Source organism: Talpa occidentalis, unplaced genomic scaffold, assembly GCF_014898055.3.
Source record: "Talpa occidentalis isolate TD23 unplaced genomic scaffold, MPIMG_talOcc4v2.1 talOcc4.4, whole genome shotgun sequence".
NCBI lineage: Eukaryota > Metazoa > Chordata > Mammalia > Eulipotyphla > Talpidae > Talpa > Talpa occidentalis.
The window spans coordinates 146,081,309-146,096,998 of NW_023604295.1; the positions used below are offsets into that span (position 1 = coordinate 146,081,309).

Sequence of the window (15,690 nt, forward strand, 5' to 3'; positions counted from 1 at the left end):
AAAGCAGAGGTAAGAGCGCTGGCTGAGTTTAGCAGGGCTTCTAGTGAACAATTATACTTTCATTAAACAAATCCAGCTCAACTTTCTAGTGAGGCATCAACCATGAGAAGCAGCAGAGTCAGATTTCCTGCCATCAAATGCTAAGACACCCTTCCTGCAAGTCAGTAAATGGTAAAAAGGCAATGCAAAATAAATCAACCAACAAAGCCTAGAACCCAGCTGGGCCACAGAGTAAATTTGGGGGGCCGGGGGGAACAGGTCCACGTTGTAGTCAGCCTGCAAAATCGCTCTCTCAGTCTCATGTCCTGGCTTTTGCTCTCTGTGTAGCCGGTCACGCATGGGGTAGACCTACTATGTAAGGCAGGAGGACGTTGTGGAATGATGCAATGTGACTCCTGTCCTGAATCTAGGTCACCATGACATCCCGTTTCCACCTTGCTGGGACCACAAGGAACTTTATGGAGAGGTCCAGGTGTGAGGAGCTGCGGTCTCCTCCCAACAGCTAGCACCAATTTGCCAGCCATGTCAAGGAGCCATCTTGGAGGTGTATCCTGCAGCCCCACTCAAGCCTTCAGAGGAGAGCAGCCCTGGCCGAGGTCCTGTGCACAGGAGCGGTCCCACTGTGTGAGCAGAATGGCGTGGAACCACAAGGAGGGCCGGAGCGGGGGAGAGGGTGACAGAGGAATGGCTGGCAAGGGGCGGGTGGCATCCTGTCACTGGGGGAGGTCAGGAAAGGATGAAACAGGAAGCCGCAGGGCCAGTTTGCAGTATCGGCCCATTCCTTGGGGCAGGGCGGAAGATGGGCTAGAAGGGACATGAAGACGCAGGACCACTTGGTGGGGGGGCAAGTAAGGACCCAGGTGGGAGGAGCAGAGGCCGATGCTAAGGGCGCAGGGGCAGAGAGGCCGAGGCCGCACAGCTGGGGCGCTCCTGCCCTGGGAAGCGAAGCCTGCTGGACTCCGCAGGCTCTCGGCCTTCTGCTGAGAGGAGGGAGGGAAGCGGCAAATTACACAAGACAGCGCTTTCTTCTAAATTTTCCTCTTCAGGGCCAGAAAAAGCCAGAAAAGCAGAGAGGAGGCGGGTGGGGCTGGGGAGGGCGGCGGCCCATATGCTGACGGCACGGGGGACGGTCCGGCCCACAACTTCCATCTCTCATCGTAGGTGGAAATACTGTTTCAGCCGAAGGGAACTATTTTAAAACATGAGTGTGAAATAAATGAGCACGAGATGCCGCTCTGTCCACACGGCCCCCGGAGCGCTTCCTGGGCGCCCGCCCGCAGCAGCAGCGCGCTTGGCCACTCGGCCACTGGCGAGCAGGAAAAACAGACCCCAGCGAAGCTCAGAAATGCACCTGACACTGCGCGGGCAGGGGCTTCGGAGCACCCAGCAGGTGCGGCCCGGTGCACCCTGAGTCGAGCCCGGAGAGGGCGCCTGGAAGCCCGCAGGGCATTGCCCAGCCCTCCTGGCTACTGTCCCCTCCACCTCTGTTTCTCCTGAAGAAAACGAGGGCGAACACTCCGCAGGCCGGTCGGTGCTTCCCGGGATCCCCGCCATGGAAGGGCACGCAGGCACGTGGCACCCCAGGGCTCCCTCCTCTGGGCACAGGGGCCCTTGGGGAAGCCCTGTCTGTCTCACACATGCGGAGGTTGATTTGTGGAAAAGAGAGAATTTGTCAAAATTGTCAGCAGAAAGGCCCCAGGAGAGCCCAGGCTGTTGGGCTCCAAACTCATGGGATGGCACCACCCGCCTTGCCCCACCACCCCTGCAATTTCTTACTGTTCTGAGCTCTGCCGGGGACAGACGCGGGGCTCCCCACCATTAGAAACAGACTCTCCACAGCCTAGAGAAGGAAGGGCGTTCTCACACCTGCTGCAGCAGGGAAGGACCATGAGCACATGGGGCTGCATGACAGAGGCCGGCTGGAGGGGACAGAGGGGGCTGGAGGGGACTCCTGGCACCAGGAGTCAGAGCAGAATGGGGGTGGCCTGGAGTGATGAGGGGAAGGGTAGAGGCCTGAGTGTGACGGGTGGGGAGAGGCAGTTGCGGGGTGGGCTCTGGGTTGGCTGGTTTGCACGTGGAAGGCTCCAGATGTTTCCAGGAACTGGCCCGTCCTGGGAGGGGCCGTCCCTGCAGGGTCAGCAAGGCCCAGAGTCAAAGCGCCAGAATAAAGACCTGCTCAGCACAGTCAGGTGAGAACACGGCGCACTGGGAAGGTCTGACTACAGGAGAATGTGGGAAACTCACCAAACGCTGCCCCCTCATCCCAGCTAGTGCAGGGTGCACCGGGGCCCCGGGGGCTGAGGCGGCTCATCCTGCCAGCCGGCCACCCCGTTCCTGGAGAGCTCTGGAGCAGGCGGGGCTGGGCGCTGCCTCTCAGAGCCCAGGCCCCGCCACCTCCCTCGCACAGCATCTCAGGCCGGAGGTGCATTTCTGTGAGCAGGAAGCAAGACTCAGCCCCGGTTCCCACTTTCTCAGGCCTGTCCACCTCGAACCCTCCAGGCAGCTTGGCCTCCCTGCACTTTCCTTGTAATGCAGAAAAAACCACATCTGCAATGGCTCTTCTGGAAAAAATTCTTTAGGAGCTTCTCTAGCTCAGAAGGGCGTTTGTCTCAGCCCCAACGTGACGCCAGAGGCCGGCGGCATCTGGACAGCAGGCACGCACGCCTCACGGTTCTGCGGTCCGAGGTCAAGGGCTGGCAGGTTCGTGTCTGCTGAGGCCCCTTCCTGGCTCCCAGACGGTCACCCCCTGGCCGTGTCCTCCTGTGGGGAAGAGGCCAGGAGTTCCCCGCCTCTCTCATAAGCTCACCAGGCCCATCCCGGGGCGGTCTTCACGACCAACTCGCCTTCCAGGGGCCCGCCTCCAGGTACCAGGAATCGTGACTAGTACAGAGTGGTTGCACCCCGCAAAGGGAAACACTTATTCTCAGAAGTAAAAAAAAAAAAAGAGGATTGCCCGGGAAGAAGACTCCAGGGAAGGGTCCCAGCCAGCCGCTGCCGCTCCGTCCCTGGCCTCGCAGGCAGGGCTGGCTGACGGCGTTGGGACAGGCGGGGTTTCTTAAGAAAACGAGGCGCTGGATTTGGGGCAAAGCCCATGGCACAAGCATTTGTAGGCATGTCTGTGTGTGTGGGCACTGCTCAGTTCCAGACAGGGTGACAGCACGTGTGAAGCTCCAGACAGCGGGGAACAGCACGAGCTGTTCGCGAGAAAGGCAGGGACGCGGGAGAGAAAGGGCTCCGCATAAGGAAATGCCCGTCTGGCTGGACGTGTTCGCGCGCCGGGTGGCGAGGCTGAGCCTCCAGACCGCGAGGGGTGTCCAAGGACAGGGGCCGGCGGCGCCTTGGCTGGGGTCGTCTGACCCGCTGATCCCGCCCCGCAAGAGCTTTCCTTGGTCCAAAACCTCATGGCCCACGTTCACGCTACAGCAGCACTACGGGGTCTCCCCCCGCTGGCCTCTCTCCCGCCCTCGATCACCCTCTCTGGAGGTGGGGAAGAGGCTGCTTTGAGAACTGCCCTCTGGGGCTGCGCCGAGAAAGCCTTTGCCTGGGACCCAGAACCAGGGCCGAGGACATGAAGCCCACGTGTAATTGTGCGAATACAAACTCGTGGTGAAATATACTTCTCTGCCCCAGTTTTAAAATTCCCATGCAGTCAAACGTCTCAATTTAGGTTTCCGGCAACTACTATGATCATCTTAAGAGATGTATAAATACATGTAAATAAGATATTAACATCACACGATTGCTTTAGACCGTTTCCCCATCTGCTGCGGTCCCCTAATTACGTGGGAAGGTACAGAGCTTGGAATCTGGCCTGAGCATGAAAATATCTAATGATCATTCCAGGTTCGTCGCAGCCTGCGAGGCGCGTACTTCTGAAAGCCAATTTCAAAATTAAGTTACAGTGTCTTCGCAGCACATAAACAGGAGGTCAGCACTTGCTGGTTATTGCTGGGGACAAGGTTTCTACTCCTAGTTAATTATCAGTTACCTAGAGGTTTTCTAGAAATTCAAACTCCAGGCTCAGCTTTTGGAGATTATGCTAGAAACGTAGGTCACCACGAGTGCTAGAGGCCGTATTTTTATTATTATTTTTTTAAGATTCATTTATTCAAGAACTGGGGTACAGTCAGAGGTATGTGTGGGGTGAGAGGATTCACCAGAGACAGAGCGGGGAGCAGAACAGGCAGATGGACCAAAGACACTGCTGAGGGGAGCAGCAGGGAGACAGGAGAGGTCTGTCACGCCATGTGGGTTTCTCCCTGGCCGGCTGGGAATCGAACCCGCACTGCAGAAGCTGCAGACAGCCTCACAGCGCGGCGCTCAACCTGCTGCGCCACCCGGGAGGCCTGGCCGTATTTTTTAAAAGGTGCTCAGATCCGGGGTGCAGGGCCTGACTTGAGGACCACTGGTGTAGTCTGAGCGTGTCTGCGCAGTCTGCTCCAAGTGTGGTCCCTCCCAACAGCCTCGGCATTGCCTGGGGGCATGTGGGGAACTCCAGACTGTGTTTCCACGGGAGCCCCAGGGCAGGTACACATGCACGCAGGCTGGCCTGCCCAGCCTGGAGAGATGCGTCCGGTCTGGTGAAACACCCGGGGCTGGGCCCATCTTGCCATCAACTAGTCAGGAAAGACTTTACAGAGAAGGTGGCCGTGAAGAGGGAGTGAAAAGCAGAGGAAACCACCATGTGCATTTGCCCAAAGAAGAAGGAAACTAGTCCCAGGAAGGCAGGAGGGAGAGGGCCTGTCTCACTCCCCTGTGAAGTGAGAGAGGAAACACAAGCTTGATTGGTGAGTCTTTGCTGTGAAAAATGCATCCCGCTTGGCCTTCACACGCAGAGCACTGTCCTCGGTGCTCACCCAGGGTGTCTGCAGAGCACGTTAATACTGTCTTTTTGGAATTTTTACTCAATGTGGCTGTTCGCTGCCAGTCTTGGGGTGCAACGAATTGGCCTGGAGCCAGCTCAGGGTCCAGCCCTATTGTAACTGGAGGGTAAATGGCTGAATTGCTTTCAGATCCTAAAGAGCACAAAAGAAAAAACATATTGAACTTTCTTTCTGAGGCTGTGTTTGCAGATGCTGTACGGCAACAGCCTTGAGCTGGCGCCCAGGCTGGCTGCAAACCGGGAACGGAGAGCAGCGGCTCCCCAGAGGCAGGCCCCATGAAAAGTCTGCACCCTGTACCTGGAGTCCTGTTATAGCGGGATGGGCCTTGCTCTGCCCTGCGGCCGCTGTCAGCTGAACACACCTCTTGGGCCCTGGTCTCTCGGGTCATCTAGTCTCCTTCATCTCCAAAAGGCTGGAGATATTAAAATTCCAAATGATTGTCATTTAAGGGCTATCAAATCCATAGATCCTGGGAGCTTCAATTCCATGGTTGAAGAGGCTCGGCACCCCCCAGAGGTAGTGCAGTGCTTGTACTCTTTAAAGTCTGAGAGCTGCTGTTGCTGGACAGTAAAGGCCCCTGCCAGGGACCGGCCAGAACCGGTTAAGGGAAACAGTGTAAGACTATAACAGACCAAGCCTCCACGCCTGCATTTGAGGAAGTCGCAACCTTTCAGTGACCATCGAGCACAGTTTGGGGTAGGCATCCCTAGAGCCCGCCGGCTCTGAGTTGCAAAGCTGATTGGAAGTCCCTGGTGGTTAAGAGAACGTGGGCTCTAGGAGACAAACTGAGTTCAAACCCCACTGCTGCCACTTATGAGCTGGGGACTGTGGCCAGTTTCCTTGGCCACTCTGAGCTAGTTCCATAATCAGTAAAACTGGAATCAATGTCTAATTCTTAGGCAGTTGTAAGGACGAGAACATGAACTCAAAGGGCTTAGTGCAATGCATTTAATGGCTGTGCAGTAGCTGACCTGTCTTCAACTGTCGGCCAGAGGGCCCCAGATGCAGTCCTGAAACTTGAAAAAGCCCCTGCCCCACCCGCCCCAAATTCTCACTTTGTAAAACTTGCTCGAAAAATTTTAAGAAATGGTGTCTGAGAAAAAGGACCTACCAAACTCTCCTCCTGTCCTCTTGCCTTTTACCCTTGAGATTTCCCATGTATAAAATAAAAAGTCAATTTCAAGACTGTTCATTAAACGAAGACAGCAGCAGAGGCCAGAGCAGCAGAGCCCGGACAGAGCCCCAGGGGCAGCCCGGCCCCGGGCAGGCACGAGGGCTGCATCCTTTGTAGAGAATTTAAACACAATACATTTCCTTGAAAGTTCAGTATTTTTAGAACATTTGTGCTGGGAATTCTGAATAATGCCAGTGATAAAATACTCCTCCACAAAAAATCTTTTGTTTTTTGAAGCTCTAAACAATCTCTGCATGTACTATGTGTTTAATGCTACATCTGGACGCTTCCACGTGGTTCATGGTGGTCTTCCTTCCCTCACACCGTATCTATCTGGTCGGAAGTCAGAGGACGCTCGGTGCTGTGGAAGTTCCCACCAGAAGGACTCGGCTTGGGACAGGCTCCTCCCAGCGGCCGTCGCTAGCGCTCAGAAACCTTGGCGCTTGGCATTTGCTTCTTGAACAGCAACTGCCTCAAATGTCTGTGTTTAAATAGCAGATTCAAATGAAACCATGATAACACAGTGAACAGAAAGACAAAGAAGTCGCCTTGAATTAGCTCTTTCGTCATTCTACATGATACAAACTCGGACTTTTTGTGTTTAACATTTGAAACCGCTTGAGGAGTAAGAGCGCGCGCACTGCATCCCCAGTGTGGGGACTGTGGTCCTCGGCGCTGGTTGTGTATTGGGAAGCTGCTAAGAGACGCTTCACAAGAAAAAAATTCAAAGTGCTCACCACAAGAAAACAGCTGTGACTGAGTGGTGATGGGGACTGGCTAAACACAAGCACTCTGCGCCCGACACAGGCCTCACATCGTCATGTGGCCCATCTCAAGCAAATACAGCCTCATGTGTCAATTAGATCTCACCAAAAATTTCTAAAGCGGTAAAACTGAGAATTGTGAGATCAAACATTTCCTATTGGCAAGTGCCAATTTGGTTCAGACATGAACTAGATTACTAAATTTGAATAATATTTACATGGGAGAGGGAGTCTCCCCTCCGTCGTGCATTCTGACACTATAAAGTGAATCAAGAAAAGAACTATCAGACTGAATGTCACTGGAGTTCGTGTCTGGTTTAATGGCTGTGATGAAAGGAATTTAGGGAGAAACTGGATCAAAGGCGCAGGCCGGGAGAGCGGACTGTAGGCCCACCGCGGGAGAGGGCCAGCCCTGCCCTGGGCCACGCTCTCGGCCTAAGGCGACGGGGTTCTGATTTTATGGGGCTGACCCCAGGGCCAGGTAGCCGGGAAACAGGCGGCCAGGGTCTTGTTTCCAGAACAAACAAGGACCAGGTTAACTTAATATTAAGATGGTAAGGAACCAAACGAAGACCAGGGTCCAGGGGACTGTGATGATATTACATGATTGTTACTGCAAGGAATTTTGTTGTATAGTGGCGGGGGGCGGGGGAGGAGGGGGGTTACCATTTTCCCACCCCCTCTAGGTGGCACATTATGCTAGGGATGACTTTGTTTCACACCCCAGTAAATTGTTTCCCGCTTCACCTCCTTTTCCGGGTGGTGGCCAGCTGCTGACAGCCACCTTGGAGGGAGGCAGGCTCTCCTCACTGGGGGAGCTGGGAGAGCAGTGCTGGGCGGGGAGACACATGTTGGGAGCCCAGCGAATGCAAGCCAGCAGCTCCAGCCCACAAGGTACACTCCGTGACACCCCCTCCAGCCCTTCAGCGCCAAAGGTAGATGTCTCCTGTGCCTGCCCTTCGCTAAGGAGGCCGACTTGGGAGGGTCTCAGAGCCCCTGACAAACACCAACTTTGAGTTAGAACGGTGTCCAACCTGTGCCTCCTGGAGGGCGGGGCAGGCTCAGATCAGGGACCCTTGTGTGTTCTGGCTACAATTGCCAGAGGATGCAATTTACGCTTGCTTAAAAGAATGGTGTCAGGGGCCTCCCCGGTGGCGCAGCGGTTGAGCACTGGGTTGCGAAGCTGCCCGTGGCCTTTGCGGCGCTGGTTCGATCCCCGGCTGCTCCCCGGCCACCGGGGGAGGGTCCCACATGGCGCGCAGACCTCTCCTGCCGCCCGCTGCTCCCCTCAGCAGTGTCCTTCGGTCCTTCTGCCTGCTCTGCTCCCCGCTCTGGCTCTGGTGAATTCTCTCACCCTCCCGCGCTTCTGACTGTACCCAGTGCATGTACAAACAAACAAACAAACAAATAAATAAATAAAAATACATGCCTCTTTAAAAAAAAAAAAAAAAAGAATGGTGTCAGAACTTGGTCAGTTCTTAACCACACACAAAAACTGACTAGGATTCCACCTGTCTCTTCAGCGCTGTTGCAATGCTGCTGCCCCTCTGAACGCACTGGAAGCAAATCAGAGGGCTTCTAGAAGAGCCCCAACAGTCACATCCATGGTGCCTGTTACCAGCTGCACAGTCACATCCTTTCTCCAGTAGCTTGAGCTGATAACGAGGGTCACCGCTCGTAAATGGTAGGATGACACATCTGCAGTGGTCTCTGTTCGAATTCTGGCAGTAATTTTAACTGATGGGGGAGGAAAAGAGGTGATTTGCAAATATTTTCTCTCATTCTGCACGTTGTCTTTTAAGCTTCTGGACAGTGTCCTTTGACGCATAGAAGTTTCACATTTTGAAGGGGTCCAATTTTTTTTTCTTTTATTCTTCATGCTTTTCATATAATATCTAAGAACCCATGTCCAGATCCAGCATCATGAAGACATGTTCTTGATTTTCTCCTAAGAATTTTATAGTTTAGCTCTTACATTCAGGCCTGTGATCCTTTGTAATTTTTGTGGGTTGTGTGAGTTAGGAGTCCAATTCCATTCTTTTGCATTTGGCTATCCAGCTGTTCTAGCACCATTTGTTAAAAACACTATTCTTCCCCCACTAAAAGGTACTGGCATTCTTATTAAAATTCAGTTCACTGTAGGCACACGGGTTTATTGCTGGATTCACGATTCTCCTCCCCTGATCTATATAGCTACCCTGTGCCAATGACATACTGTTTTGATTACCATTGCTTTGCAATGACTTCTGATCTTAGGTAAGTCACTCCACTTCGCTGAGCCTATTTTTCCTTATGGGTAAAAGGAGAGGCTTGGATTAGAGAACTCAATTTCATTTAGATATTTGTATTGAATGTCGATTCTGTGCCAGCATCTGTGCTCTAGCCTGGGGTTGCAAATGCAGACAGCCTCTGTGTTCGTGCAGGTGAAGGGCTTCGGCCCTGCAGAGTCTGGTGGAAACTGCTCATCTGTGGGTGGGACCTGGAACGCAGTGACCTTAAATGAGCCTTATAGAGACTGAAGTTGGCCCGCACAGGCAGATTTAGCAGGAAACTGTGATCTGTCCGAGGGAATTTCTGGATTTGAAAAATTCAGATCTAGAGAAGTTCTGGCTGATAACAAGATTACACTGCAGGAACTTGAAATGATAAATGCATGACTTAGTGACTCCCACTGTAACTCCCACGAACAACCCTTACCATCGAACAATAATGTTCACAACACTGGTTACCCTTGGAGTGACCTTTGGTGGTCTTTAGGGACTGCCACATCCTTACAAGTGTTGGTAGCAATTACTCTTCCCTGTATTAGGGAAATTGAATGGACAATGCAGGTCACTCTGGGCCACCTATGACACGAAGTCAAGCTGCAGGTCTGTTATTTGATGGTGTTTAGCTGCATTAATGCTTATCATATTGCAACTTGTGAAAATCTCATGTCTTTTTCATTTTGATTTTTTCTAAATTTTCAAAAAATGTCTGACTAGGGAAAAGCTAAAATGGTGCAGTACACTTCGGAAACACTTCACCTGTACTTCCCAGCCATCAATCACTGGCCACGTTCTCCCTCTTGTGTTCCCTCTCCAGACTTGAAAGTAATCTGCTGACACTGTGCGACCTCACCTTTAAATATCCCCACTTGTGCTTCCTACATAGCCAAGAAGACCATCAAGAACTCAACAGCATCATCTACAGTAGTGCACGACACAGGTCCACATGCACACCCCTGAGTGTCTCTGGTACTGCTTTTTCCTGCTGGGGACTCAGTTGCACTCCCTGCCCTGCCTTTGGCTGTCCCGCCCCCAGGCTCGGGCTGTCCTCTGGCCTGCGCTCCTGTTGTGTCTCCCACGGCTCCGACTTTCCAGGCGAACCCTGATTTGCGTTCAGCGACAATAAAGTAAACCCACAGCAATCTCTGAATTAGCATTGTTGACATTCCCACCTACTTAATTTTCCTACTTCTTAATTACGCCTTTATTTTAGACATGTCTCTTTATTTTAATTATATCCAATTATATGTAATTGCAGATTCTTAGTTCATGTCATTATGGCTATGAGCAGAAAAGCACTTAGCCAAAAAGTGTGCTGACTTTCCCAATGTTCTTTTTATTTCTCATGCCAGCTGCTGGTGTGTCTAAGGGCAGCTGAGCTCACACACACGTGTGCCCCGCTCTCCCCACATGCTCACAGCGTACCTGCCCACGAACACGCTTGTTGATGCTGCTGCCATTGAGAAGGGCCCCGGGTCTTCTCCCCTTGAAACTGAGTGGGTTTGGGTGACTCAGATCAACAGGGCGCTGTGGCAGTGACCTCAAACGACATCCACATCTAGGCCATGAAAGTTGTTTCTGCCTGGCTCTTAGGAGTTCTCACTTGACACCTTCAGCTGCTCTGGGCAGCCCCCTTCTGCCCGGGGGTTACCTGCAGGTAGGAAGCCAGCTTGGCTCCCAGGAGACCACCAGGAGAGGCCGAGACTGCAGGAAGAGGCCCGGCCAGGGCCAGCTCCTCCGCTTCCGCCTCCTCTCTTCCCTGCTCCAGCTCCCGCTGCCGGCAGATGGATGCGGTTCAGGCAGGACATTTGTTGGTGACTTACTTTATGTAACAAAGGCAACAATCCCTCTTCCCCCCCAGTTTGCCACTTTGTTTGGAGACCCAGGTTTCTGGTCTTCTCATTGGCCTCACAAATGAAGTGACTGGGGGACTGGCACGTCAGAACCAGGCACAAGGAATGTGGCTCTTCGCATGCTGTATCTGAATATCTGACCAGACCCATCGACGGTACTGTTGTTCTCGGAACTTCCTTTTTGCTGCTCCACCTGATGAAACTTTAGCCGCTTTGCTTACCTACGAAGAGCTGTCTTCTCCCCACCTCAAGTCAGACTCTTTACAGACAAAAGCAGTCGCACAGTAAGTCTAAGCCATGTCAGTGGGATGGCAGGGACTGGCCACCCACTGCAATCCACAAACCCACTGCGGCCTTTGGGTTTTTGCCTCTCTGCCTGGTTTTGTTATTGAAAGGTCATTGCCATCTGCTTGACCTGTGCGCTTCCTCTCCTGTTTATTTCCTCAGGCCATTGACATCGAGCCACTGTAAAACACTGAGCACAGGTAAGAGATGACCGGTGTCGTCATCACTGAGGAGTTACTCACCTGCTTTATTTTCCTCTTGGCAAGGTAGGGATAATACAATAGCCTCTTTCTCCTACTCTCATCAAAACACTGCATAAACATCTGCGGCAACTTCTAAAGTTGTTCAGATTGGAGTGGGGGGGGGGAGTCAGGGTGGAATATGTCACATAAAACACAAGGTATCTCTTCAAAACACCTTGAGTGGCTGCTGAATATGGGCACTTAGCTGGCACATGCCAACCAAGACATGGTCCCGCTCTCAGAGGGCTTTCTGGCTCATGGAAGGTTATTGACACATAAGGAGCCTAATTCAATACAGGTTATCAAGAGGTAAAATCAGAGAGTAACCCAGGTGAGCTCAGGTCTCCAGGGTGGCATGTGGGTGGGGCCTGATGTCACTACCTACTGTCTAACTGGGGAAAAGTTGCAAAGATCACTGGGCTTGGTTTCTTCATCAACCTCAGACTACATGAGCGTTTAGCACAATGTCTGAAACACAAAGCAAACACTCCAAAAAATATCAACTAGTGTTATTACACGGCACTGTGGAGCTCACGTAACATGGAGCCCAGAGTCTGAGCGGGGGAATCAGGGAAGGCTTCCCAGAAGCGGTGACATCTGAGAAAGTGCTGACAACACTTACCAGGTCAGAGGCCTGGGAGGGTCGCATACCCCAGGCAGAAAGGACCCCCGATCCTTTCAGACAGTGCTTTCTCAAGCTTTAACGGACAGGAAAACCATGCAGGAAACTTGTTTAAAATGCAGGGTCTGCCTCAACAGCTCAGGGATAGAACACACCGAACGAAGTTCCCAGGGGTGCTGGTTATACCGGTGCCTGCTGTACACACCCGCTTTAGCCAGGTCAAAATCTAGGAGGGCCACTGCCGGCTGTTTGGGGATCACGGGCATGAAAATGACCAAGAGTGGGGGTGGGGGTTTGTGCTGGGCAGGGAGAGAGTAAGAGAGATGGGACCTGCGATGCGGGTCACCGCCTAAGGGGCTAAATCACAAAGGGTCTCACAGGTTAAGTAAAGAAAAACGTTTTGAACGCCAAAGAGGTCTTTAGCTGTCACGCGGAAAAATGGGTTGAAGAGGAACCCCCGTCCCCCCACTGGAGAAAGGAGACCGAGGAGAGGTTTTTCCTGCTGAGGAGCTGGAAAATAGCGATGGCCCCGACCAGGCAGTGCTCTCAGGGTGAGAAAGTGGAGGAATTCCAGAGCTCTTAGAAGACCCAGCAACAATCTGGGGACTGACTTGTTTGGGGGAAGAGGGGGTGAGAACACAAGGACTCAGCGTGAGGAGCCGGGCTTGATTTCAGCCGCCTGCTGGCCGCGCTAGGAACACAGCGCTGCGCGCACAGCTGCTCAGGAGCTCGCAGGCTGGGCTCTGCCCGAGCTGCCCCTCACGCTGCCCCTCACACTCTTGCAACGGCTGGCCTTCCCCGGCCTCCTCGGCTGCTAGCCGCTGCAGGTCTGGAGGGGAAGCAGCAGCCCAGCGCAGGACGTGTGTACAGGAGTTGGCACGCGCTCTCCCATTCTGTTTACTGGCTGCTCCGGGGTGCGTCCGCCTTCCCAACAGGCGTGACCCTTGCAGGGCAAGGGCTGTGCTGGAACCGCGCCCCCGTTTCCCCCGGCGCTAGCCAGCACGTAGGCACATAACCCTGGCCAGCCGACTACAGAATGATGCAAATAACATCTGTGAGGCGACCGGTGTTTTATGTGCATCACAAATGCCATCGCCTTCCTTGGCTTATCAGAATCCCCTGAGGTGCTGATGCCCAGGCTGCGTGTGCAACAGAGCTTGAAGTGCAAGGTCACTGAATTACTTGAGTCGCAAGGAAACCCATCTCTTTCCTGTCGACCTCTGCTGCCATCTTCTGTTCGTGTAGCGAGACAATGTTTGTTTTCTTCGGATCTCAAGGGCTTTCTATACTTCAAGCCGCAACCCTGTAATATTTACATAGCTCCCGGTGTTTCATTGTAACAATCCCACCTGATAGACGATTCTGTCATGGGTATGGCTTTGTGCCTTTATGAAACATTCTAAGGATACAATGGCCTTTTCATAGGGTTTTTTTGGTACTTTCAGGAAAACTGGAAATAGGGTCATGGAGGCCATGAAGAGATCTCCCCCTGTCTCTTGTAGATCTCAACGAGCGGGACATCTCTCTTGGCGACACTCCGTTCAGAGCGTAAATCTTACTCTTTAAGGACCTTCCTTCAAACGTTGAACTGTAGAACTTTCCCTTATTCCTCTTCTGGAAGTAAATTCTCCCTTCCACAGCGGTAGTCGTTAACAATAGTGGGAGGCTGGCCAAAAACTCCCATGATCAGAAGCGGCTTTATGGGGCATTTCTCCTCATCCCCCTTTACCTGTGGGCTCCTGTTTTTCTTTCGCAGACTAACGACCCGAGCCGTCCCCGCAGCGGTTCTATAAAGCGTTTTGCTCGGGGAGCACTTCGGGGAGGACGAGGGCAGCCGCCAGGACACCTGCGGCCTCCGCGGGGCCGGGAGCTGCTGGTTTCGTCTCCCAGCGCCTCGGGCCTCGCCCGGCTCCGCACTCCCGGCTGCCGGCTGGAGGCGCGAGGGGCAGCCGAGCCCCGCGCCCGCGCCCCTGCTTTCCTGCTCGGAGTGGACGCGCCCCCGTGAAAGGAGGGGGGGCCCCAGCCCCGGGAGACCCGAGCGGACGCCCCGCGGTCCGGGCGCGGAAGGAGGTGCCCGCGCGGCGCGGGCCGGGGCCCGAGCGTCCTCGTCTGCGCGTTCGAAGCCTCCCGGGCCCTGTCCGAGGCCGCCGCGTCTTCTCTTCCTCGCCCCGGGCCGCGGGGAGGCGGGCGCCGGGGGCTGCGGCGTCGCGCTCGGCGGCCCCGCCGGACCCCCCGCCACCGACTGGCCCCCGCCCCGGCCGTCCCGCAGAGCGGGAGGAGAAAACGGCCCGCCGACGGCAGCCCACGCTCTGACGGGACCCGGGAGGGGCCGGCAGTCCTCAAAGCGGCCGGCCGGGCGCCCTCCTCGCGGCCCGCCGTCCCCGACTTCTCCGACGGGGGGAATTTGCGGGCCGGGGCGGGGGCGAGAGCAAACGGGAGAAACGCTGTTTTTCTGGGCGGAACACGAATGCCCGAGTCTGGCGGTGCTGCCGGACGCCCTCCCCGAGGACCAGGCGGCCCGACTTCCGGCCCCGCCTTCCTGCCCCCCCGTCGCCAGCCCCGCCACTTCCGCCCGGAGTTGCTCAGGCTCCGGCGCCGAGCAGCAACTTCCGCCAGGAGTCCCTAGCGGCAGGGACGGGGGACGGGCCCCCGGGTGCCTTCTGCTGCCCGCGCGGCCCGCCCAGCCTGCCCGGGGCGCCCAGGCGGCGGCGGCGGCGGCCGGGCCTGCGGAGCGGCGGCCTCCGGAGCCGAGCCCCGGCGCCGGGGCGGCCGGAGCCGCGGGAGAGCGGCCGGCCCGGGCCCGCTGCCCCGCGGCGGTGACGGCGGCCGCAGGCCTCGGCGCGCCCACCCTGGCCTGGGGCGGGGCTCGGCCTCCCCGCCCGGCGCGCGGCCCGTCCCCGCCTCGGAGCCGCGGCCCCCGGCGCCCCCGGGCCCCCGCCGGCGGCGGACATGGAGTTCGCCGAGCTCATCAAGACGCCGCGGGTGGACAACGTGGTGCTGCACCGGCCCTTCCACCCGGCCGTCGAGGGCACCCTGTGCCTCACGGGCCACCACCTGATCCTGTCCTCGCGGCAGGACAGCGCCGAGGAGCTCTGGCTGCTGCACGCCAACATCGACGCCATCGACAAGCGGTGAGTGCCGGCCCGCCCGCCCCGCCCCGCCCCGCCCGGCCCGGCCCGGCCCGCGGCCCGCACCGCCCCGTCGGCGCCGCACGCCCGGCCCGCGGGACCTGGGGGGGGCAGGGCCGGCGCGGGGGCCGCGGCTCCCCGGGGCGGGTGTGGTGGCCGGGCTGCCGCGGTCCCCTCCACGCCCCGCTCCGCCCGGGAGGCCGGCCCCGGCCCCACGCCCGAGGAGGTGCAGGCGCGGTCCCTCCTCGACGCTTCCGAGGAAAACCCCAAGAACTGGGTAGCTGGAGTCGCCATTCCTGGCGCTTTCCCCTTAGAGGGGTCGGGTTTATCAGACGCTCGCGCGGGGTCGTCGACGCGCTGCCCCCGCCGCGGGAGGCTCGGGGCCTCTCCGGGCTGTTCCCGCCTCCGCCTGGGGCCGAGCAGGCTGCGCCCGGCAGGGTGCTGCTCCTCGCAGCCGCGACTGCCTTCCCCA

At 55.9% G+C, this 15,690-nt stretch overlaps 1 protein-coding gene across 1 annotated transcript in view; it reads left to right on the plus strand.

Moving 5' to 3' along the window:
- Window positions 1–15,017: 15,017 nt before the first annotated feature.
- Window positions 15,018–15,690, plus strand: part of MTMR9 (myotubularin related protein 9) — a 29,128-nt gene continuing 28,455 nt past the window's right edge. Inside the window, exon 1 of the mRNA XM_037526547.2 lies at window positions 15,018–15,221. Coding sequence (XP_037382444.1) covers window positions 15,040–15,221 — 182 coding nt within the window. The 5' untranslated portion in view covers window positions 15,018–15,039. The remainder of the gene's footprint in view (window positions 15,222–15,690) is intronic.